The sequence below is a fragment of the Microcaecilia unicolor genome, chromosome 1, assembly GCF_901765095.1.
Source record: "Microcaecilia unicolor chromosome 1, aMicUni1.1, whole genome shotgun sequence".
Classification (NCBI taxonomy): domain Eukaryota; kingdom Metazoa; phylum Chordata; class Amphibia; order Gymnophiona; family Siphonopidae; genus Microcaecilia; species Microcaecilia unicolor.
In genome coordinates, this window is record NC_044031.1 from 39,511,158 (window position 1) to 39,536,750 (window position 25,593).

The 25,593-nt window shown below is 46.0% G+C and overlaps 1 protein-coding gene across 1 annotated transcript in view; it reads right to left on the reverse strand.

Annotated features, from left to right (window-relative positions):
• Nucleotides 1-25,593, reverse strand: part of LOC115465678 (SCO-spondin-like) — a 537,587-nt gene that overhangs the window by 453,359 nt on the left and 58,635 nt on the right. Inside the window, exons 11-16 of the mRNA XM_030196374.1 lie at nt 24,646-24,886; nt 20,994-21,132; nt 10,617-10,743; nt 6,328-6,500; nt 5,081-5,302; nt 2,808-2,973 (exon numbers count right to left, since the gene is read on the reverse strand). Of these exons, the coding sequence (XP_030052234.1) occupies nt 2,808-2,973; nt 5,081-5,302; nt 6,328-6,500; nt 10,617-10,743; nt 20,994-21,132; nt 24,646-24,886 (1,068 nt within the window). The remainder of the gene's footprint in view (nt 1-2,807; nt 2,974-5,080; nt 5,303-6,327; nt 6,501-10,616; nt 10,744-20,993; nt 21,133-24,645; nt 24,887-25,593) is intronic.

Genomic DNA, 25,593 nt, shown 5'->3' on the forward strand with positions numbered 1-25,593 from the left:
AGGGGACCGGTGTCGATGCTTCTTCGACTTCTTGGGACAAAGCATGTCACCGGAGCTTCCCGGCACCGACGAGGAGGACGTAGAATCCAGCCGTCGCTTCCTCGGGGCCGAGGCCGAAGAAGGTCGGTCTCGGGGGGGGCTGTACCGCAGGAGCCCTCAGGGTAGGGGGAGACCCACCCGAAGGCTCACCGCCACCAGCAGGGGAATGGACAGCCCTCACCTGCACTCCAGAAGAAGCACCACCGTCCGACGACATCAGCAGACGAGGAGGTCCCGGTACCACCGACGCCAACGCAGCCTTCCGATGTCTCAGCCCCGATGCAGAGGGTCGATGCCTCGATACACTCGATGCAATCGCGGCTGAGGATGAAGGTCTGGACGCTGGCGACGTCGATGCACTCGATACTCCCGGTGTCAATGCCGACGAAGAGCCCGAGAACAAAACGTTCCACTGGGCCAATCTCGCTACCTGAGTCCGCTTTTGTAAAAGAGAACACAGACTACAGGCCTGCGGGCGGTGCCCAGCCCCCACACTGAAGACACGACGCGTGTCTATCAGTGAGCGAGATTACCCGGGCGCACTGGGTGCATTTCTTGAAGCCGCTGGTAGACTTCGATGTCATGGGCGGAAAAATCGCACCGGCGAGATCAAAACTCGTAATGGCGAAGATGGCACCACAAAAAGGGGAAGAAAAACTTTGAACCGAGGCCTCAAAGGGGCCTACCCCGACGACGAAAGAAAACTTCACGGGGCAAAAACTAGAAATATAGGAAGGGGAACAGACCGAAAAGGTCTCCTTCCGAAAGGATTTTTTTTTTTTTATCGAAGTCCAAAAAAGACGCGCGAGGTCGACTTTCGGGGCGCGAACGGCATAAACACAACCGTACCGAGCGCGGACAAAAGAAGACTGGCCGGCATGAGCCGGTTTCGGGCGGGAAGACGGCCGCGCATGCGCGGTGCGCTTCGGCGCGCGAGGGCTAGCAAAGGATTTTGCTAGTGAAGATTCCGATTGGAGGGGCTGCCATGGACGTCACCCATCAGTGAGAACAAGCAGCCTGCTTGTCCTCGGAGAAAGAGTGAAACAGAGATGAGGACGCAAGGTGAGGGGAAAAAACAGAAGAGGAAGCATAAGAAGGAAGGAGAACAAGTGATGAGAGGCAAGATGACAAGATTGTAGGGAGGAGAAAAATGAAGAATGAAGAGAAAGTTGGAAGTAAAAAATAAAAGAATGAGAAAGGAGGAATGAGTTGTGAGGAGAAAACAGGCGACGATATGAAGATAGAAGAGTGAGAAAGAGAGAGATGGAAATGAGAATAATAGAAATGCATTGCAGATTACATCTATTGACAAAATGAGATCTTTAAAAAGGCTATGAAAAAAAGTCTGATTGCATAACAACCCTAGCAATCTTTGCAAACATTACTAACTCCCTAATTCTATTAAGATCACCAAAAATTTCACGCGCAAATTTAGGCATGATTTGTGTGTGTAATTTAATAGAATAATGATCTAATTAGTGCCAATAACTGGCTTTTTAACAAGCAAGTATTGGCACTAATTAGATTTAATTGGGACTAACATGTGTCAAGTTAGGCGTGGGATCTGTGCCTAAAATTTACGCGTGGTCCAAAAAAGAGTGTGTGGAAACGGGTCAACGGTGTTTCGGGGTAGAACGGGGGCGTGGTTTTGAGTTACACATGTAATTACAGAATACGGGTGTTCTGAGCACAAATTTAGGAGCAGTTATTTACACCACATTTTCGTCGGTGCACATGGCGGTGCTTAAATTTACACGTGACCTGTCCACCTACGCGTTTATAAACCAAGCTGAACTTTAGGCGCAGCTTGAAGAATACCGCTTACGTGGGTATTTTTCAGCGCCAATTTTTTTTTTAGGTGCCATATATAGAATCCAGCCCTAAATTCACTTTGAGTCTCTTTGGAGACAGCCTTAATAATAGAGAGTCACTTTGTTACACTAGTGATACATGCTGGCAGCTGGAGCTTAGGAGGGTCCCAGATGATATTCAGCTGGAACCCACATAAGACATGATGCAGACCCTGGCTGAATATTAGCCAGGGCTCCCTCACCCCTCCGATTTCCCCCATAAGACACTGATGAAGGCCTCGGCTGAATATTAGCACTGCACCTCCAAAAGTGGAACACCGTCAGCAACACCAATGTCATCACTAGCCACACAAAATGGCTTTTCTCTGCAGCCAAAATAGCAGTGTTGATTGTCTAGTTATGACACTGACATCTTACACACCGCACACCTAAATTAGTCTGAGTAACAGCAGCTGCATTGACCCTGGAGAAAACTGGATTCCCGGCAGCTTGTGATACCCCTTACTGGACCAATGTATGGAAAACCCAAAGGTGTTGTATGTGAGATTTCAAGATGTAGCTTCCTTCTTCAGGCATCATAGGTAGGTGATGTGACCCTGCTCCCAAAGTTGAGACCTTTAGGCTTTTCTGAACGTGACCCTGGTTCCAAAATCTGTGACTTTTATGTTGCTCCAAGGTAAGGTATCAGAAGCAGAATTCAGCCTCAGAAAGAAACATATGATATTCCTGTCCACTTTCTACCCATTTATGGGCGCAGTGGTTAGGTGATTATGGCCCAACCAAGTGTGATCTTCACTTAGCAGAACATTGCAGTGGTTGGCCATTGTGTTCTGCAGCCCACCTCACCTAGCTATTAACTGATCCTGCTAAACTTCTTTCACAAGTTCTCCCAGGCCAGTCTTATTGAGTAGATACAGAGGTGACTACTAATGAAAGGAAGACTCGAGTATAACATACCACAGAAGGTTTGGTTCCTCCAACGGATAGCAGCTCCCTCCTGGACGCACTGCCTTGCGTAGGCAGCCACGGCACTACAGAGACAGTCCTTGCCAGGAGCACAGCCACAGACGTCATGGAGGCAGACTTGGTAGTATGGTTCCCTCTCCACTTGATCATGACAGGGCTAAGGATCAGAAAGCAGTGGGACGAGAACCAGAGAGAGAAATGAGAACCACAGATGAGCTTCAAGAGTCAACCTTCATGCAAATCATAGCCACATGTAAATATAATGAAGTCAATTAAGAACATAAGCATTGTCTTACTGGGACAAATTGAAGGTCCATCAAGCCCAATATCCTATTTCCAACAGTAGCCAATCCAGGTCACAAGTACCTGGCAAGATCCCAGAACAGTTAAAAGATTTTATGCTGCTTATCCTAGAAATAAGCAGTGGATTTTCCTAAGTCCATCTTAATAATGGCTTATGAACTTTTCTTTTAGGAAATTATCCAAACCTTTTTTAAACCCTGCTAAGCTAACTGCTTTTACCACATTCTCTGGCAATGAATTCCAGAGTTTAATTACTCATTGAGTGAAGAAATATTTTCTCCAGTTTCTTTTAAATTTACTACTTAGTAGCTTCATTGCGTGCCCCTTAGACCTAGACCTTTGGCCACAAAGTGTTAGGCAACAAGATTCAATAAATAGCACCAGGAAAAATCAGCGCTCAGCACTATTTTATAAAGGGTGCCCCAGAATGAGCGCCTTTTATAGTATAGCACCTACTGGGGATTCACGGGTGCGAAGATTTACTCCAACTGAAACATGGTGTTAATCCTGGCGTGCAAGTTAGGTGCCGATCCCCAGAATTCTGTAACACTGTGCGCATCTTTTGTGAACGCCCCTGACTTGCCCATGCCCCTCCTGTGGCCACACACCCTTTTGGGTTGTGCGCAAAAAGATGTGGGCGAGGATCTTTACAGAACTGCACACAGACACATCCGCGTCCAAATCCAAATTAGTGCCAATTAATGTTAATTGTTTGTTAACAGCCAATTATTGACTGTTTATGGCTCATTATCTAATTTATTTGCACGTGGATCTCAGGATCGCGTGCAATTCAGGCGCCATATTTAGAATCTGGGGGAAAATGCTGAGCGCTAAGTGCTATTTTATAACAGCGCCTGGGCAGCCAGATTCTGTTAATAAGAAAGCGTAAGTTGGAATTTAAGTGCCAACATTTAGGTGTGCCCACCAATGCCATGACATACAATGAGCTCATTAAAATGAGTATTCCGTGCAATGCACAGACGTTTCCGTGCAGTTCACAGAAAGGAACACCTACCTTTAACGTGCAAAATTTTACGGCAGGTCTGCTGCTGTCGTATAGAGGCAACCTCGATGGAGCAGTCTCCTTGTATTTTTTTTAACAGTATCTGCACATGTGTGTGAAATGTGCCATGTGCATGTGTCCCACACGTAAGAGTAGTTTTAAAACGTTGTCGTGGAACACACAAAAAAAGGGAAAGTCCGAATGTGACGTCACTGGACGCACACCTTTTTTCCTGAGCATGCACAGAACATCAATGTTTACTGAGAGACTGTTCTACGCATGTGATAGGCCACTTGCAGAATTTACGTGCATCTCATTTTCATCCATTCTTTTGAGCATTGGTTGTTGTTTCAAAATCGGTAAGCTCAACCTAAATGCACATGGTATTTAACAGCAACATTTGAGCATCTGCCCCTTAGACACATAACTTACAGTATTCTATAAGCCATGTGCATAAGTTAAGGACAAGCCCAGGTTTCCCCCAGGCCTCTCCCTCTTTGCACTTAGGCGCTTTCTGTTTTTTTGTGCGTAAGTTACAGAATAGCAACTAGCACTTACGTGGGTATGTGCACCATTTACATCTATTCTATAACCTGCACGAGCAATTGGCACCTAACTTTAGGCCTGAGTTTATAGAATTAGGGGTGCAACCCACGTCTCACTCTCAGCACAGCATTCTGGAGTACCGACTAGCTCTCCTCGGGGTCGGGCACCCCTTGCCCCAGGCCACAAAACAAAATTCTCTTTCAATCAAACACACAGTTCAGTCTTTCTTACTCGAGCTTGGCCACAGGCCAGGGCCGGACTTACTCCAGTAGGCCACAGCGTGTTAAGCTGGATTTATGGACACACTCTTTAGCAGTCTGGGAGCAAACACTGCAGATTGCCCAAAATACTATGCTTTTGAATAGAACTCCTGCCCCCTTCCCCTTTTTTTCTATTTACATGCTCACCCTACCTGGAACACTGCACCGTGGATGATGGAGCATGCTCGCTCTGCAAATTCCCTTCGCTGTGTGTACGTTCCACAAGGGTCAAACGCTAGCATGCTCACATCTGGGCAGCTGCTGCTCGCCTTGAACCTGTTGACAAAGGCAGCAACACTAGTCTCAATGTCCCCTTCGGGAGTGGTGAAGTCATCATTCTGATTCCAGTTGTATGTTCCACACAGTCCAAGCACCTGCGAAGACACAATAAAGATCTATAAATGGGTGCTGCGATTAATCTCTTATAAAAGAAATCTTAGCTACATTGCTGGTTGGGTTGATTGAAAAACCAAAGGCCCATCAAATCCAGCCACATTCTATTTGTCCAACAGCTCTCTCTATGTGGTGGTCCAGAAGGGAAGTAAAAAATAAAAATAAAAAATTGTGGAACAGCAACCAATTTTGCAATGGTGAACACAATTCCCTCAACAATTCTCATCAAATTCTGGTGTCTCTTATCCCATCTCACATTATGTGAGTGAATGGGCCATGAAGCAAAGCCAAGTGTAAAACAAGCAGGATAAACTCCACCTCCACCCCCTGTGAGAAAGTACAATGGCATCACTCACATAATTAGTTTAAAACACTTCTGAATTCCCTTGGATTGACTGACATACCAGCTGGCTTGTTTTGGGTTTGCGGTGTGCTTATTCCAGTGAGCAGTGTGAAAAAAATCTACAGTGGTCCTCTTGCCCCTTCCTCTCTGCAAAGCAGACTCTCCATTTTGTCTTAAGAGTATGCTGCTCTGTCCTGTCCTCTCCTCTCCTCTCCTCCTAAGAATGCAGACTCCCTTTTTCACCACACTTTACATACATTTCCATCCATATTTCCCTTTTTATTTAAGCCTAATGCCAGGCACTATTCACTAGAAGACTGCACTAGCGAGTGCCCTTCTGGCTGTATAAAGAAGAGGTGTTCTGATGGACTTGTTTTAACCCTTGAACCCTGCACCTGTCCTCTTCAGCGCCAGTCTCTGGGCTGGTGCGTTGCTGAGTGAGCCATCCTGACGTCCTGCACATTCCTACGTACCTGCATTGGCTGGATATTGTATTGTCATCTTTGTTGTAATTATGTTATTTTATTTTTATGTTTTTAAGCTTTTGTAGATGTAATTGTGGACTATAAATAAGCAAGTAAGTAAGTAAATAAATAAATAAATAAATATCGATAGCATGTGCCACTAGGACACTGCAGATTGAGGTAGCTTCAATGCCTTCACCTTCTTGGCAAATACTGGCTGAAGGGTAATGTAGACAGCCGGAAACCCCAGTCCCCACAGCACGTGAGCCCCAAAGGTCTGGACCAGGAGGTAGGAAGAGGAGGCCCGTCTCACAGAGAGGTCCGCACTGAGGAAGGGCAAGGTCACCTCACGTCCATTAGCGGTGATTTCACCTGCAAACAGCATAAACAGGAACTGAGAAGATGAAAGACGTAATTGGAGGGCATGAAAATTAAAGAAAGAGATGAAGAAAAAGGCTCAGTAAGAAAATAGAAAAAAAAACACAAAGCAGACAAGAAGGAAAGTTGAGGAAGAGGGAGGAACTGAAGACCAGAGTCAAGCAGCAAGGTATGGAGGAATGATGTGAGACAGAGAGAAAAAGGAGTGAAAAAGAATGCTACATACAGTGGTGGAAATAAGTATTTGATCCCTTGCTGATTTTGTAAGTTTGCCCACTGACAAAGACATGAGCAGCCCATAATTGAAGGGTAGGTTATTGGTAACAGTGAGAGATAGCACATCACAAATTAAATCCGGAAAATCACATTGTGGAAAGTATATGAATTTATTTGCATTCTGCAGAGGGAAATAAGTATTTAATCCCTCTGGCAAACAAGACCTAATACTTGGTGGCAAAACCCTTGTTGGCAAGCACAGCGGTCAGACGTCTTCTGTAGTTGATGATGAGGTTTGCACACATGTCAGGAGGAATTTTGGTCCACTCCTCTTTGCAGATCATCTCTAAATCATTAAGAGTTCTGGGCTGTCGCTTGGCAACTCGCAGCTTCAGCTCCCTCCATAAGTTTTCAATGGGATTAAGGTCTGGTGACTGGCTAGGCCACTCCATGACCCTAATGTGCTTCTTCCTGAGCCACTCCTTTGTTGCCTTGGCTGTATGTTTTGGGTCATTGTCGTGCTGGAAGACCCAGCCACGACCCATTTTTAAGGCCCTGGCGGAGGGAAGGAGGTTGTCACTCAGAATTGTACGGTACATGGCCCCATCCATTCTCCCATTGATGCGGTGAAGTAGTCCTGTGCCCTTAGCAGAGAAACACCCCCAAAACATAACATTTCCACCTCCATGCTTGACAGTGGGGACGGTGTTCTTTGGGTCATAGGCAGCATTTCTCTTCCTCCAAACACGGCGAGTTGAGTTCATGCCAAAGAGCTCAATTTTTGTCTCATCTGACCACAGCACCTTCTCCCAATCACTCTCGGCATCATCCAGGTGTTCACTGGCAAACTTCAGACGGGCCGTCACATGTGCCTTCCGGAGCAGGGGGACCTTGCGGGCACTGCAGGATTGCAATCCGTTATGTCGTAATGTGTTACCAATGGTTTTCGTGGTGACAGTGGTCCCAGCTGCCTTGAGATCATTGACAAGTTCCCCCCTTGTAGTTGTAGGCTGATTTCTAACCTTCCTCATGATCAAGGATACCCCACGAGGTGAGATTTTGCGTGGAGCCCCAGATCTTTGTCGATTGACAGTCATTTTGTACTTCTTCCATTTTCTTACTATGGCACCAACAGTTGTCTCCTTCTCGCCCAGCGTCTTACTGATGGTTTTGTAGCCCATTCCAGCCTTGTGCAGGTGTATGATCTTGTCCCTGACATCCTTAGACAGCTCCTTGCTCTTGGCCATTTTGTAGAGGTTAGAGTCTGACTGATTCACTGAGTCTGTGGACAGGTGTCTTTCATACAGGTGACCATTGCCGACAGCTGTCTGTCATGCAGGTAACGAGTTGATTTGGAGCAACTACCTGGTCTGTAGGGGCCAGATCTCTTACTGGTTGGTGGGGGATCAAATACTTATTTCCCTCTGCAGAATGCAAATAAATTCATATACTTTCCACAATGTGATTTTCCGGATTTAATTTGTGATGTGCTATCTCTCACTGTTACCAATAACCTACCCTTCAATTATGGGCTGCTCATGTCTTTGTCAGTGGGCAAACTTACAAAATCAGCAAGGGATCAAATACTTATTTCCACCACTGTATAGACTTCTATTCAGAGTGAAAGCTTAACCAAACACAGGGTCCCTTTTACTAAGCCGCGTAGGCGCCTATGCACGCCCAACTTGTGCCAAATTGGAGTTACCGCCCGGTTACGGTTGCAGTAGCTTCAATTTTGGCGCGCATCTGCTACACGCATCTGAAAAATATTTTTTATTTTCTGGCATGCGTAGCGGACACGCGCCAAGTGGCATCGGACATGCGCCAAGTGGCATCTGACACACGTAAGTCATTACCGCCCAAATTGTTTACCGCTAGGTCTATGGCTGGCAGTAAGGTCTCAGACCCAAAATGGACGCGCAGCAATTTTGATTTTTCCGTATGTCCATTTTTTTTTGGGGGGGGGGGGGAGAGGCCTTTTTTACAGGTGCGCTGAAAAATGATTCTGCACACACCCAAAACTAGCGCCTACAATACCACAAGCCATTTTTCAGTGCGCCGTTGTAAAAAGACCCCACACTGACTTAGTCTGTCCATCTCCAGCCAAGAAACTATATTATTCATTGTTTATACTTTAGCCTCGACTGTCCCTTTTACTGTGGTTGGACTTTGTACAATAGGGTATGAGTGTGCTCTGAAAACCCAGTACGGAGAGAGGGGGCATTCATAGACCTGTGTGTGTGCTCAATCCTGAAATAATAGGGGATTTTCCAGTGTTGTAAAAGCAATGGGGTGCTACAGGTCAGGACTGAGGTACATTGGCAGTTCTGTATGTGAGGCTCTCAGCTCTGGAAATGCAGGGGGGCGATAAAGGTTCCGAGTGAGCTACACTGGCAGATAGTCAGGTATTGGAAAGGAAGGAGGTCAAGCAGGCCAAGATTAAGATGCAATGACAAAGCTTTGTGAAGGTCTGAACATGGAAAGACTAAGGGGTCCTTTTACAAAGGCGCACTGAAAAATGGCTTGTGGTAGTGTAGGCGTTGATTTTGGGCGCACGCTGATTCATTTTTTAGCACACCTGTAAAAAAAGCCCTTTTTTGCTAAAAAAGGACATGTGGCAAAATCAAAATTGCCGCGCGTCCATTTTGGGTCTGAGACCTTACTGCCAGCCATTGACCTAGCAGTAAAGAATTCGGGCAGTAATGACCTAGGCCGTGAAGCCCCCCCCCCCCCCCCCACACACACACACACTGAGATGTTGCTCCTAAAGCGTGCCGCCTGAGGCCCCACCTCAGGTGGCCTAATGGTTGGGTTGGCCCTGGTTGGAAACAGGATACTAGGCTTAAAGGACCTTCTCTGCACATATTCAGCAGACTGCTAAAACCTGTCGTTTCTTTCTCTATAATATCACCAAAATTCACCCTTTCCTTTCTGAGCATACTACCAGAACCCTCATCCACACTCTTATCACCTCTCGCTTAGACTATTGCAACTTGCTTCTCACAGGTCTCCCACTTAGCCATCTCTCTCTCCTCTTCAATCTGATCAAAATTCTGCTGCACAACTTATATTCCACCAGTGTCGCTATGCTCATATTAGCCCTCTCCTCAAGTCACTTCACTGGCTTACTATCCATTTCCGCATACAGTTCAAACTCCTCTTACATAAGTACATAAGTATGTACATAAGTAATGCCATACTGGGAAAAGACCAAGGGTCCATCGAGCCCAGCATCCTGTCCACGACAGCGGCCAATCCAGGCCAAGGGCACCTGGCAAGCTTCCCAACGTACAAACATTCTATACATGTTATTCCCGGAATTGTGGATTTTTCCCAAGTCCATTTAGTAGCGGTTTATGGACTTGCCCTTTAGAAAACCGTCCAACCCCTTTTTAAACTCTGCTAAGCTAACCGCCTTCACCACTTTCTCCGGCAACGAATTCCAGAGTTTAATTATACGTTGGGTGAAGAAAAATCTTCTCCGATTTGTTTTAAATTTACTACACTGTAGTTTCATCGCATGCCCCCTAGTCCTAGTATTTTTGGAAAGCGTGACTTATTGACTTATAAGTTCATTCACTCTGCAGCTCCTCAGAACCTCTCCACTCTCATCTCAAAGATAAGGAAAATACTGAGGTGGAGATGATAAAATAAGGGTACTGAACAAGCCTATCATCTGTCCCGTGGAAACACGTTTATCTGACACATGGGTTTTGATTTTTAGATTTCTCTTCCCATTTCCAAATCTGAACTCAAGGACTTACATTTAGGTACATGAATTCTTTTTGCTGGATCCTGTATGTTTTTTCTGGCACATGATATCCCATGGTCAGTGCTGAAACTGGGATTCCCATCACTACGAGTTGTACCAGAGCAATGAACACCTGCAGTTACCTGTAGCCCACAGCCGGACAGCTGTTTTGTGCGCAGTGACGGTCAGAGCACGCAGGCAGCTTGCAACTCTGTTACTCCCACACGCAACATTCTCTGCGGTGATCAGCAGCTTCCCATCCACAAAGTCCTACAAGCCAACCAAGATAAAGTAACCAAACAGTACCTAAGCTCTAACATTTGATGGAATAAGGACAACAAGAAAGAACAGCATTCCTGTGTGGGTAACAAACTCCGGGTCTCACTCACGAGGGCTTTTCTCCCATGCTGTGATTATGGCAAAGAAAAGCTTAGTAAATCAGACCCTAAGCTTTGAAAATTTACGAGTCAATATTCAGCAGATGACAGCAGATAAAGTCCTCCATGGTCCATCTTGTCTGTCAAACAAGGCGACCAGACCCACCACTCCATGCAGATTACACTCCTTCGTGATCAAATACTGGCATCATAAACAGGACGGAAATTCGCCACAGTGCCAATCACATATAGGCAGTATTTTATATGATGCTTTGTGTTTATAATTTTGGTTGCAGTATAGTCACATTCTTTGATTATACCCAATTCAACATTGTTGCTGACATTTTACACACTACTAACTTTAAAGTTTCTCCTCTCAGTCTTCCTGAGATACACTCATAGCACACACACACCACACACATATACATACACACACACACACATGTATATATACACACACACAAACACACACCATATACACACACATAGACCGGTGAGTCTGACGTCGCTGCTGGGGAAAATGGTAGAGGCTATTATTAAAAACAAAATTACAGAGCACATCCGAGGACATGGATTACTGAGACCGAGTCAGCACGGCTTTTGTGTGGGGAAATCTTGCCTGACCAATTTACTTCAATTCTTTGAAGGAGTAAACGAACATGTGGACAAAGGGGAGCTGGTTGATATTGTGTATCTGGATTTTCAAAAGGCGTTTGACAAGGTACCTCATGAAAGGCTACAGAGGAAATTGGAGGGTCATGGGATAGGAGGAAAAGTCCTATTGTGGATTAAAAACTGGTTGAAGGATAGGAAACAGAGAGTGGGGTTAAATGGGCAGTATTCACAATGGAGAAGGGTAGTTAGTGGGGTTCCTCAGGGGTCTGTGCTAGGACCGCTGCTTTTTAATATATTTATAAATGATTTAGAGATGGGAGTAACTAGCGAGGTAATTAAATTTGCTGATGACACGTGGAGGGGCATAATCGAACGCGAACGCCCATCTCCATGGGCATCTGTGTCCGAAAACGGGTATGTGAAGAGGCGGGACAGACCGTATTATCGAAAAAGATGGCTTAAAAGTTCAAATTTTTCCTGATTTTGTAGCCAGAGAAACTCAGAAAAGGAGAGGTTCTTTTGCTTTCAAATTTTCCTGTAGATGTTTGGTTTCTCTAAATCTTAACAACTATGTATTCTTTGATCCCAAAAAAGCTGCTTGAGTTTATTTCTCTTAAAGAAAATGAAAGAAATGCTTCCTTCAATAACCCCATTTGATAAAATAATGCTGTTAGACTGGCTACAATTGATAACTGTCTTCTCGATGCTTGAGAATAATCAAACATATAGTAACATAGTAACATAGTAGATGACGGCAGAAAAAGACCTGCACGGTCCATCCAGTCTGCCCAAGATAAACTCATGTGTATACCTTACCTTGATTTGTACCTGTCTTTCTCAGGGCACAGACCATATAAGTCTGCCCAGCAGTTTTTCCTGCCTCCCAACCACCTGTCCCGCCTTCCATCACCGGCTCTGGCACAGACCGTATAAAAGTCTGCCCTCCCCTATCCTCGCCTCCCAACCACCAACCCCTCTTCCCCCCACCTGCTCTGCCACCCAATTGTAGCTAAGCTTCTGAGGATCCATTCCTTCTGCATAGGATTCCTTTATGCACATCCCATGCATGTTTGAATTCCGTTACTGTTTTCATCGCCACCACCTCCCGCGGGAGGGCATTCCAAGCATCCACCACCCTCTCCGTGAAAAAATACTTCCTGACATCTTTTCTGAGTCTGCCCCCCTTCAATCTCATTTCATGTCCTCTCGTTCTACCGCCTTCCCATCTCCGGAAAAGATTCGTTTGCGGATTAATACCTTTCAAATATTTGAACGTCTGTATCATATCACCCCTGTTCCTCCTTTCCTCCAGGGTATACATGTTCAGGTCAGCAAGTCTCTCTTCATACGTTTTGGAACGCAAATCCCATACCATCCTCGTAGCTTTTCTTTGCACCGCTTCCATTTTTTTGACATCCTTCGCAAGGTACAGCCTCCAAAACTGAACACAGTACTCCAGGTGGGGCCTCACCAACGTCTTATACAGGGGCATTAAAACCTCCCTTCTTCTGCTGGTCACACCTCTCCCTATACAGCCTAGCAATCTTCTAGCTACGGCCACCGCCTTGTCACACTGTTTCGTCGCCTTCAGGTCCTCAGATACTATCACCCCAAGATCCCTCTCCCCGTCCGTGCCAATCAGACGAGTGACCGTACTCACTCGCAAATGCGCAGTAGAGACTTCCCTCTCTGCCCCGCCCCCGCTTCAATACGTGATGATGGGGGCGGGACAGAGAGGGAAGTCTCTACTGGCATGCTGCAGACGTCGGAACCGCTCCCCCTCCCCGGAGTCGCCGCCGCCCCACCATCTGGCCCGAGCACTGTGAACTTACATCAGCACGCAGCAGCAGGCACATCAGCAAAGTTGCCGTCTGGCTTCCTTCTCTGCCTTTGTCCCGCCCTCGCCGACGTTACGTCACACGAGGGCGGGACACAGGCAGAGAAGGAAGCCTGCCCCGACGGCAGCTTTGCTGATGTGCCTGCTGCTGCGTGCTGATGTAAGTTTACAGTGCTGCTCGGGCCGGGTGGAGGGGCGGCGGCGACTCCGGGGGGGGGGGGGGGCGGCTCGGAAACCCCCCCCCCCATTCCAAAAGTAGCCCGTTTTCACGGGCTCAACGGCTAGTTTCATATAAATGACTATTTCCTAGTGTCTTGGCCAAACCGTTTGTGAACTAAACTGAGAGATATTTTTCCTTTCTAAATATATGAGTGTTATACTAATTTTGCTTTTTTTTTTTTTGCTGTATAATCTAATAGTTAATTCTTTGGATGTAATGAATAACAGAATACTATAATTTAAAAAAAAAAGGAAATAGCAGGCAAAGAGAGCATATCACACTGCGGCCTGCTAATACTGAAGGGGTGGAACGCCGGATACTATTCGAATACTATGAATACTACTGACCACCAGAACAACCTCATGTTTTGTGCCTACTGATGGACTCTAACTCTGCTTTTGGCCTTTTAGCCATACCTTATTAATGCACTGGACCTTTTGTGCCTTACATATAATGAGCCTAGACTAAGACTAGAACCTGTGCAGTTTAGACTTTTACTAGTAGTATGTATTTGTTAACCAGCAGCTAGATAACAAATTGTAGTAGTCAGCAATTTAGGGCAGCTGGCTCTGCCAGCACAGTCTCGTGATCCCTGCATAGAGGCTGTATTGTGTAAATGTGCTGGAACTTGTGCTGCTTATCAGTATATTGCCTTATATGGTATATGCAATGCCAAATAACTGTGAATAGACTAGAGACCAGTGTTGGAAATAGAGGGGTGTGAGCAAAGCCAAAGATAAGTTTCGTTTCCTGGGTTCTGTGTAAGATCCTCTGTCTGTAACTGCGCATGACTACTGATAAGAGTGTATAAGAACGAGTGTCAGGTGACGCTCAGGGAGCAGTATCCCGAGATTACTCAGTGCTGTTCAATTGCTAGCAATAAAGCTGTCCTGCCTTTGGAACCAAATTTGTCTTTCGTCTCCTGATTTCCGAGCCTGTTTCATTGGCGAGCCCAGCCAGGAGTACAAAAGGGAAATGGATTATATTCTTTCCCCTCCCCCACTGCACGGTTGTGCCAGGGAGGTCAGCTCCCCCGAACCGGCTGGTAAGTGGCCACCACTGAGTTCAGTGTCCAACCGGACGGAGGACTGACCGACACTGGCTGGCTGGCAGTGGGGCTGTGAGGTTCCGGCAAGACACCTTTTTCTTTTTTCCTCTCTGGAGAGGCGCGTACGACGGCGCGGCCTGCAACGACGACGACAGACAGGCGAGTATACTCAGCGTAGTGACCGGCCCAGTAAGGACCGAAGAAGAGGCGTGATCACCCTCTTTTAGCCAGTGACTAATACGGACTATTGGTATACGACTAGGTCCCGAAACTCACTAGGCTCCGACGACGAAACCGAGCGGCGAACGGGAAGGTTTCTTGTGGCGTATGAAAATGTAGATTCTCAGGCGTCTCTGAACTGCAGATTCTATGACCTTGTGTACACCAGCTGCATGAGCTGTAGAATGGAATGTGTGTAGATAACGTGCTTGAGAACCAGATGAACTGTTCAGCAGCTGAGGAGTGCAGGGTTTTTGTTGTCTTAGGCTGCTATAGAGTAAAAGCAGTCCGGGGTTTGGGACCCACTCATAAGACCACAGCCGGTGGTGGGAGTGGGCTCGAGGAAATAATTACTCCGGGTGCATGTTAACAGAGTGATATGAGCCTTTGAACTTAACTGTTGCATCATGTTAGAAGTTATTATAAGATACTAGGAAAGAATGCCCGTTTCTGAGTGCAATGAAACGGACGCTAGCAAGGGGCCCCCTCCCTCCGTCCCTCGGAGCTACTCGCGTTACTTGTTCGGGGTTCGCGTTTGCCTCGCATTTCGGCCCTCGAGTGTTATAGCTCCGCCCTCGACGTCATGACGTTTTGACGTGTTGTTTTTTTACATAGAGAGATAAGATTTTGTTTCTCTGAAACAGGAGAACTATGTATTCTACAGCAGACGGTGCAAGCTTTGTATGGGCAGCGCCAGGATTTCGTTGCTGGGGATAATGTTGTTTATCTTTCTTGAATCTGGTTGTTAAAAAGGGTATGACAATTCATGCTTTTCTTTAAGTCTTATGGGTATAGTATTACGGAGGTTAAATGTAAAGCCTCCCTTCAGGAATGCAGCCTTGATTTTCCTCCAGCTGTTTTTGTCACGCTATGTTAACTTTCAACTTTGTGATTTACTGAAATTATAGCTCCATGCTGCACTTGGGTTCAAAGCACGGTGCATCTGTTGTAATTTACTGTGAGATTTATGGTATCGTGTTCATTTACTGACCATAGTCCCTAAAGAATGTAAAGAAAACTACAGAAGGTATCCCACACCCCAAACGCTAAAACATTGGATTTTAAAACTCAGATTTGTAGCTTATGTCAAAGTTACCGAGAGAGCTTGTTGCAGCTTGTTTCCTCCCCACTTCTGCACAGATACATTCAGTTTAAACAAACCCTGCATTCGGGAAAAAAAAAAAAAAAAAAAAAAAAAGGGGGTCCAGTTTGTGCTTTTCTTCAGGGACATATCTGCTGCCTGTAGCCATGAGCAGTTGCCTTTTATGCAAACCTTATGAGTCTCGTAGGCAGTGCAAATCACAGCTGCTTAATTGTATTGCACTAAATTTGTTTTCCTCCACTGCAGAGGAGGGATGCAAATTCCTAAGTTATTCATGAGACTTGCAGACTATTTCTTGCCTATGCTCTGTACATACCTCAGTAGGATTTGTACAATAAATGTTTGTCTGGTGAAATATCCCACGTGTATGTTCTGTACCCCAGGTAATTGAGATTTCAGAGAGATAAGTTTTAGGTTTCATGTGAATTTTCGTTGTTTCAGTGTTTAGTTGTTTGCTTATGACGTCACTCTTCTTTCTTTTATTGATGACTTGCTCCCTCTGCTGATCTTTGTGTGTATTACATGCACAAGTTGCTTTGGGAAAGAAAGAAAGCAAGAAGAAAAAAAAAAAAAAAAAAAAAAAGACAGTCCCTGCCCAAAGGAGCTGAGCTTGCGGTCTAGACTAGGGCAGACAGATAAGACTCACAATTACAGACTTTTGTTTTAATAATGTGATTTATGCAAAGAACCGTTTGTCTACTTAATGTGTTTAATTCATCATGCTTGTGATAAATATATCTGTGTTACTTTACCTTGGGCAATTGTGACTCCAGAGATATTGCCCCCTCCAGGGTAAAGGAATTTAGCTGAATGTTCAGATTAAGAAGTTGTTAATGTACCTTGAATGAGAATGCTTTGTGCTGCTATAGAACATTTCTAGGCACCTGCCTACGTGCTGACATCATCCTTGTTCTAACTTTTCTCCATAAATCATATGTCTCATGATTTTAGCTGGACGCTTAAACCAGGTTGTCCAGAGAGGTGAGGTGTACCATGATAAAGATCTAAATGTAAGTTTTAAATCATAGGGCATCACATTGTGAAGAAGATGGAAGCAAGTTCCCAGTCATTGAAAGGTTACTGAGATGTTTGAAGCTTGTAAAAGATATACTGCCAATGTGCAAGTTGTGTGAATAGTGTGAATAACCACATGGCAGGAGTACATGATTATGTGCTATGAAAGTACACTTGTAAGTTAGATAGAAGGGTTGTGGAAGTGGATATATGTGGGAGTGTTTCAACAGGACTATACTGTTTGGGGATAGGCCACAGAATATTTTATTCTGTATTACCTATCAAAAGAAGCATGAAATTTGAGTATAGAAGTAAGCTAATGGCATTTTGTTAAGAGTTTGACCAGATATTGAGTGAATTATTATCATTTATGCCCTGAGGCCTACATAGAGGCCCTGTATCGTTTGGAGTCCTCTTTCTTGTTTTCCAGGTTCATCAAATTGTCCTCTCACCTTAGTTGGCAGGCAGGACGTGACATCATTTGACTGTGATCCCTGATGGCACCAGTCTGTGTTAAGGCCTGCTGTCTACCATTCCTGAAACAGACCTGGCCACCGCATTCTCCTCTGTTCTCAGGGTTGTTGCCTATTACTGCAATGAACTTTCTAGAATTGTAACCTTTATATCCCAAAACAACTCTGTTAAGGTTGCACCAATGCTGGAAGGGGATTTTGGTTGAACTCATTTTGTTAGATAGACTGCTAAACTCTAGGCCAGCATTTGAACTGGTGGTCCATATAGGAATATTGCTATACATTCTCAATTGTAATGATTTCTTTTTGCTTACTTGGTATAGGCATCATCACTAACGCCTCTGAAGCCACTGATTGTTTCCTGTATGATATTGTTTCAAGATCGCATGTATTGTCTCATGTTGCAAACACAAGATCCTAAAGTTCATCCAGTGCCACACACACAGTATACCCTATGTAGCTCGACATAGCAACCCGCCAGAGATCTGATGATGTGCCAGATCAAATATGAACCGGTTGTCCAGTACGTGGGTGACCTGTTGATTGTGTAGTGTTCGCCTGAAGGTTCTTGACAGCGGGCTGCAAATGCCCCTGAAATCTGCCCCTGAAATCTGTCACCTGCTTGAAGCTGTGTGGAAGCCAAGAAAAGTCGCTGTGATGCACTGTAGGGCCCACACAAGGAAGACAGATTCCATAGCCCGGGGCAACCGACGTGCGGACGAGGCAGCCAAGAAAGCCTGTCAAGAACCCTATCCTCCTGAACCTACTCCTCATCCATCTCCCTGAAGAAACCCCCGCATTTGCAGAAACCCCCCAACAGGGAGTCTTGAAATTTACCAGAAATCAGGAACCCCCGAGTACAGGCCCGTCCAAGACTTAAGGAAGGTCAACAACCAGGTGGCCGACCTAGTTGCTCTCGTACCGAACCCTTACTCCATTTTAGCCCAAGTGCCAGCCCAGAGCAAGTGGTATAGTGTCATTGATCTGAAGGACGCCTCCTTCTCCATCCCCCTTGCTGCCGACAGCCAGAAGTTGTTGCTGCCGACAGCCAGAAGTTGTTTGCCTTCACGTGAGAAGACTTACAGACTGGAAATAAGCAGCAGTTTACCTGGACACGACTCCCCCAGGGATTCAAGAACTCCCCCACCCTCTTCGGCGACCAACTCGCTCAGGACCTGAAGACGTATCAGGACGAGTATGGGCCGGTCGTCCAATACATGGATGACCTGTTGGTGGCCCGGGAAACGTACACGGACTGTGCAGAAGCTACCCTTCACCTCTTGACAACCCTGGAAGCCCTAGGGTACCGAGCCCGCCGACAGAAGGCACAGATATGCGACATCGAAGTTGCGTACCCGGGATTTCGCCTCCGAGAAGGAACCCGGAGGTTCGGTACACCCCGTACCCAAGCTATCCGCAACCAATTTGCTATCCTGACCCACAGTTTGTATGCCAAACTGAAGGGGCCTGAACTCGAGGGCCAAGATCTCCGGTGGGAGAAAAGCGAACTGAAAGCCCTTCAGGACCTCAAGGATGCCCTTGCGGCCCCACCAGCGCTCGGACTGCCAGATGTGACTAAGCCGTTCCACTTGTTCATCGACGAAAAGAAGGGATTGGCACTTGGAGTCCTCACCCAACTGGTCGGCACCTGGCAACGCCCTGTAGCATATCTCTCCAAGGGAATGGACAACGTGGCACGAGGATGGCCGGGCTGTCTCCGAAGCGTTGCGGCGGCCTGTCTGCTGATACACGAGGCCAATAAACTCACGTTTGGCCAAACACTTTTTGTGACTAAACCCCACACCATCCGCGGCCTACTCGAGAGCCACGGACCCAGATGGATGACCAACTCCCGATTGGTCAAATACCAAGCCCTCCTGTGCGAAAATCCGGAGGTGCGGATCCTGAACACGACCAACCTCAATCCTGCCACCCTCCTCCCGGCCCCTGAACCACCACTCCACGACTGTGAAGAGGTAATGGCCACTGTGCATTCCAGTATGGAAACCGAAGAAGGTAGCTGTAATGCACTGCAGGGCCCACACAGGCCGGATGGACCCTATCGCCTTACATTGTGCATGGAGACCCCAGAGCAGTGGAACAGTGGAGAGAGCTAACCGATCCCTCTTTAACCAACTGGCTACCGACCTCTGAGAGCCTCAAGAGTATCTTCGTCATGGGTGGCCTGTTCTTGTTGTCCTGCTTATTAATACCCTTGTCTCTCCCCTTAGTTTTCAGGTGTCTCCGCTCCACCATGGAAAGCATCGCTGACCGCCGTGCTGCTGCCCAACTTATGGCTCTCCAGATGTACTCCCCCATTCCCCAGTCTGATGAAGCTGACGATGAAGCACCTTGTGGCTGACGTGCACCTTTCACCTCCTGAGTCACTTAATGGGCCAGTACCCTTGTGTCAGCATAAGACCGGATACAAAGGGGGGGGGATTCCACTAGGGGCCCTCCGTCTCAACCCCGGCGAAGCAACCAACGGCTGCGCAAGGGCTTAGGGCTCGCTTGTTGCCTCCCTCTCTAACTATCCTTGTCCTTTCTTTCCTTTTTCAGGGTTCATGGAAGTGATACTTTCCACCAGATGGATGTTCAAGTATCAAAAGGGGGGAATGAAGGGGTGGAACGCCGGATACTATTCGAATACTATGAATACTACTGACCACCAGAACAACCTCATGTTTTGTGCCTACTGATGGACTCTAACTCTGCTTTTGGCCTTTTAGCCATACCTTATTAATGCACTGGACCTTTTGTGCCTTACATATAATGAGCCTAGACTAAGACTAGAACCTGTGCAGTTTAGACTTTTACTAGTAGTATGTATTTGTTAACCAGCAGCTAGATAACAAATTGTAGTAGTCAGCAATTTAGGGCAGCTGGCTCTGCCAGCACAGTCTCGTGATCCCTGCATAGAGGCTGTATTGTGTAAATGTGCTGGAACTTGTGCTGCTTATCAGTATATTGCCTTATATGGTATATGCAATGCCAAATAACTGTGAATAGACTAGAGACCAGTGTTGGAAATAGAGGGGTGTGAGCAAAGCCAAAGATAAGTTTCGTTTCCTGGGTTCTGTGTAAGATCCTCTGTCTGTAACTGCGCATGACTACTGATAAGAGTGTATAAGAACGAGTGTCAGGTGACGCTCAGGGAGCAGTATCCCGAGATTACTCAGTGCTGTTCAATTGCTAGCAATAAAGCTGTCCTGCCTTTGGAACCAAATTTGTCTTTCGTCTCCTGATTTCCGAGCCTGTTTCAATACTAGTGATTCCCCAGCCTTGGGGATCCCTGCAAGCTACAGTATTGTTAGTTTTAATTTAGGAGCGGGAGGAAGGGAAGAGCGAAAATTTCAATTCTGGCTACTGCTACTGGAACAAAATACTTGCAGTCTTACTGGTGACCCTTACAAGCAAAATAACTCTCATAAAAGAATCTCTCTGTGAAACTGCAAGTTAGACATTTCACAATGGCACTGACCTCAGTCCTGGAGAAATCTCACCTCTCATTCTGGTGGAAGCCTTCCCTGTGATTCCATCACAGAAACTATACATTAGGCTGGGGGGGGGGGGGGGCAAGGGAGGCTGCACAGAAGCGGAAAGCCCTTCTCTTACCTGCACCAAGATGTAATCACATGAACCCTGGAAGGAGAATCTCTTGCGATCAAAAGTGACATAGTGTGAGTCCCCGACCTGCCAGCACTCTGCAGCACATTTCTCCTGGGAGCAGCTCCAACGACCCCCCTGACACATGCTATATGAGAAGGAGAGAGAGAGAGAGAAAGACTGAGGCAACAATAACTACTACTACTTATCATTTCTAAAGCGCTACTAGACGTACGCAGCACTGTACACTTGAACATGAAGAGACAGTCCCTGCTCGACAGAGCTTACAATCTAATTAGGACAGACAAACAGGACAAACAAGAGATAAGGGAATATTAAAGTGAGGATGATAAAATAAGGGTTCTGAACAAGTGAACAAGGGTTAGGAGTTAAAAGCAGCATCAAAAAGGTGGGCTTTTAGCTTAAGACATAAGCATCGCCATGCTGGGACAGACCAAGGGTCCAACGAGCCCAGTACCCTGTCTCCGACAGCGGCCAAAAGAACAAGCATTTCGTCCCGCCCATCCCAGAAATAGTGGATTATTCTTACGTCCATTCAATAACATTGTACATCCTTTTCCTCCAGGAAGCCGTCCAACCTTTTTTTAAACTCCGCTAAGCCAACCTCCCCAACCACCTTCTCCGGCAACGAATTCCAGAGTCTAACCACGCGTTGAGTGAAGAAAAACGTCCTCCGATTCGTTTTAAATTTACTACACTGCAGCTTCATCGCATGCCCCCTTGTCCTAGTATGTTTGGAAAGCGTAAACAGACGCTCCACATCAACCCGTTCCATTCCACTCATTATCTTATAGACCTCTATCATATCTCCCCTCAGCCACCTTTTCTCCAAGCTGAAGAGCCCCAGCCTCTTCAGCCTTTCCTCATAGGGAAGTCGTCCTATCCCCTGAATCATATTTGTCGCCCTTCTCTGCACCTTTTCCAGTTCCACTATATCTTTTTTGAGGTGCAGCGACCAGAATTGAACACAATACTTGAGGTGCGGTCGCACCATGGAGCGATACAATGGCATAATAATATCCTCATTTTTGTTTTCTATTCTTTTCCTAATAATACCTAACATTCTATTTGCTTTCCTAGCCGCAGCAGCACATTGAGCTTAGATTTGAAGACGGCCAGAGACAGGACAGGAACAGCTTCTGGCTGGTTAAATGGCACTTAATTGGCTATCCACTAATGTTCAGCGCATCGCCATCTAAGTTTGGCAGCCAAATTAGGTCACCGAAATAGCAGGTATATCTTTTGCCGGTTTAACCTTAACCAGCCAGCGCTGAACATCGGCTTGGCTGCTTATGTTTAAAAACCTGCCAAAAATAAACTGGATATTCAAAGCCGGTCACTGGAAACAGCCTGACATTGAATATCCAGGCTCAGCGCCGACCGCGGGAGGCAGCCCAGCTACTTTCCGTGGTCTGAATATCAGGCCCACTGTGTACAAGGATGTGGGGAGAAAAAATCTGTCTCAGCAGACCTGACCACAACCAAGTGACCACAGCTGTCCTAACATAAATACACTATTGATCAGTGCACACCCGGGCCCCCTTTTGCTTTCACTACCCTCACAAAAGGGGTGAACGAGTGATATGTGTCGACAGCAGTATCTGGAAAGACAGTGAATTAGCACCAAGGATATGATGCATGATATGGTTAGAGTGGAGTAGAATGGGTAGACGTAAATTGCTTGTTTACTCTTTCCAAAAATACAATTACTAGGGGGCACACAAAGAAACTAGTAAGTAGTACATTTAAAAGAAATCAGAGAAAATATTTCTCCACTCATCATGTATTTAAACTCTGGAATTTGTTGCTAGATTAAAGTGGTAAAAGCAGTTAGTGTAGCAGGGTTTAAAAAAAGGTTTGAACAAGTTCCTAAAATTCCATAAGCCATAAGTAGTATAAAATCTGTTTTACTCTTTTGGGATCTTGCCAGGCACTTGTGATCTGGATTAGAAACAGGATATTGGGCTTGATGGACCTTCGATCTCTTCCAGTATGGCAATGCTTATGTTCTATGACTCCAATATTGAGATAGCGAGAATTAGACCGGCTAACTCCCGCTATCACTGTCGAACCCGGAAATTCTTCAGCAAAAACCACTCATTTCAGGCAATTGCATTTCTTTTGCCAAGTGGCATAGCACTTCTTTCATTGGGCTACTCGTTTTTTTCTTTTTGTGTGTGTGCTATTACCTATCAAAATAGTGCTACAACTTAGAATAATAGATCAAAAAAATTCAAAAAACCGTGAACTAGGAGTGGCCTAGTGGTTAGGGTGGTGGACTTTGGTCCTGAGGAACTGAGTTTGATTCCTGGTACAGGCAGCTCCTTGCGACTCTGGGCAAGTCACTTAACTCTCCATTGCCTACCGCATTGAGCCTACCATGAGTGGGAAAGCGCAGCGTACAAATGTAACAAAAAAAAATGTTTTTTTCGGCATTCACGCTGAGTCCTCGCTTAACTCTCTCCGGGTACCACAGCCGCTATTGTTTCCGACTGCCTTCCCCTGAAAATGCCCGACTCCGTGGGTTTCAGAAGTCTTTCCTCAGGGACTTGGGTTAAAGCCGTCTTCTCTTGACTGAACAATATGTGGTTTCAGAAGTCTTTCCTCAGGGACTTGGGTTAAAGTCGTCTTCTCTTGACTGAACAATATGTGGTTTCAGAAGTTTTTCCTCAGGGACTTTGTGCGACCACATATTGTTTAGAGATAAGTTCACGTTTTTTTGATTTTTTTTATTTATTATTCTAAGTTGTAGCACTATTTTGATAGGTAATAGCACACACACAAAGAAAAAAATGAGTAGCCTGATGAAAGAAGTGCTATGCCACTTGGCAAAAGAAATGCAATTGCCTGAAGAGTGGTTTTTGCTGAGGGAACTCTGAAGAAAAAGAATAAAGCAATCAAAATAGACTATATAAAAAGAGAAATATATGGCTATATATGTGTGATTGAATTGCTGTTATCTCAGTATAGCAGTAATAGTCTTGGTTCTAGTTTAACATGTTTTGATTTTTTACCAAAGACTGTGGGATTCCATTTTGTGAATATCCAGTGTTGAACCTGGAAATTCAACATTGGGGCCATATCCGGCCACCAGAATTGAATTTCCGGAGTAGGAGGGGGGTTGGCACCGCAAACATAGCCAGTTAAGCTAAAATTCATCAGCTGACCAGCTAGCTTCTAGCAGCCAAAGATAGACTTGCTATTTACGCGGGTCTATCTGGCCACTAAACTTAACCAGTCAGCCAGTGAGTATCAGTGGTAAGTGGCTATGTCACGCAACATAGCCAGTGACCGGACTAGCCGCTGATCGGGATATTCAGCAGGAGATAGCCAGTTATATCCTGCTGAATATCGGCGGATAGCCAGCTTGAGGGTATTTAACCGGCCAGGTGCTATACTTTTGAATATCGGGCGGTATGTTCTTATCTTGTTCCATTCTGGCTTGGGGTTACCTGGAGAGGGTGAGGACAGGCTGTGACCTATTTATTTATTTCTGTTTGACTTCCCACCTTTCTACCATTGAGCACAAGGTAGATTACAATAAAAATGGAAAGAAGCCCTCTGTCTCTCTCTTTCCTAACCTGCAGGGTTTAACACGCCTCACTCAACCGTGCACAAGGTGTGAGGATGTGCTTCTTACCACTGGTTGCACCTCTGCTTGCTGATCTGTCCCGGGAGGTACTTCTGGCGCCGGTGGTAACACGGGCACTCCTCGTCCCTCACACACAGACCATCTTCCAAGTACAAGCCTGGGGGACACTCACAGCCGCTCATACACTCGTCCCGGCAGTGACTCTCTTCAGAGGTGCCCAGAGTGGCACAGCTGGGTGGGCAAGAGGAAACACAGTCGGAGTACACCTTCCCGTTTCCACATTGCTTCTCTGGGAGGAGAAGAGAGACACACAGCCCTTCAGTGCAGTGCAGGATAGAGAGAAAGGCAGGGCTGTACCAAGTTTGGGCAGGCAGAGAGACATGGGTGCTGAAATAGTGCCCCATCCATTGACTTCCAAATACTGGTCACAGCACAGCAAGGGTGCCAGGGGGCACGTCGCACAACTCATGATTCTGTCTCAGTATGGTCCTGGAGAAAGGATGAACAGCAGTGGTGTAGCTAGGTGGGGTGCCAGGAGAGCGACCGTTCCCCCAAATTGACTTCAGATGGCGACGGCGCCTAATTTTTCAGCTGATCTGTTGTATTTACGCTGTGCGTCTCTCCGCTCCCCCTGGCGACACAACCTGGCTACGCTTTTGATCAACAGTTTAAGTTTGATCAACCCAGTCCTCGGGACACACCTAACCAGTCAGGTTTTCAGAATACTCCTAATGAATATGCGTGAGATAAATTTGCATTCACTACCTCCAATGTATGCAAACTTATCTCATGCATATTAATTGTGGGTATCCTGAAAAACTGACTGGATAGGTGTGTCCCAAGGACTGGGTTGAGAACCCCTGGTCAAAGGTATATCACCTAATTAAAATCATACATACATGCTAGTCAGTTAGAACGGTACAGAAAGTTCTGGAAATAAATAAATGTCAAGTTAGAAAGTTTGATAACTGATAAAGTTTGCAGGTACAAAATACT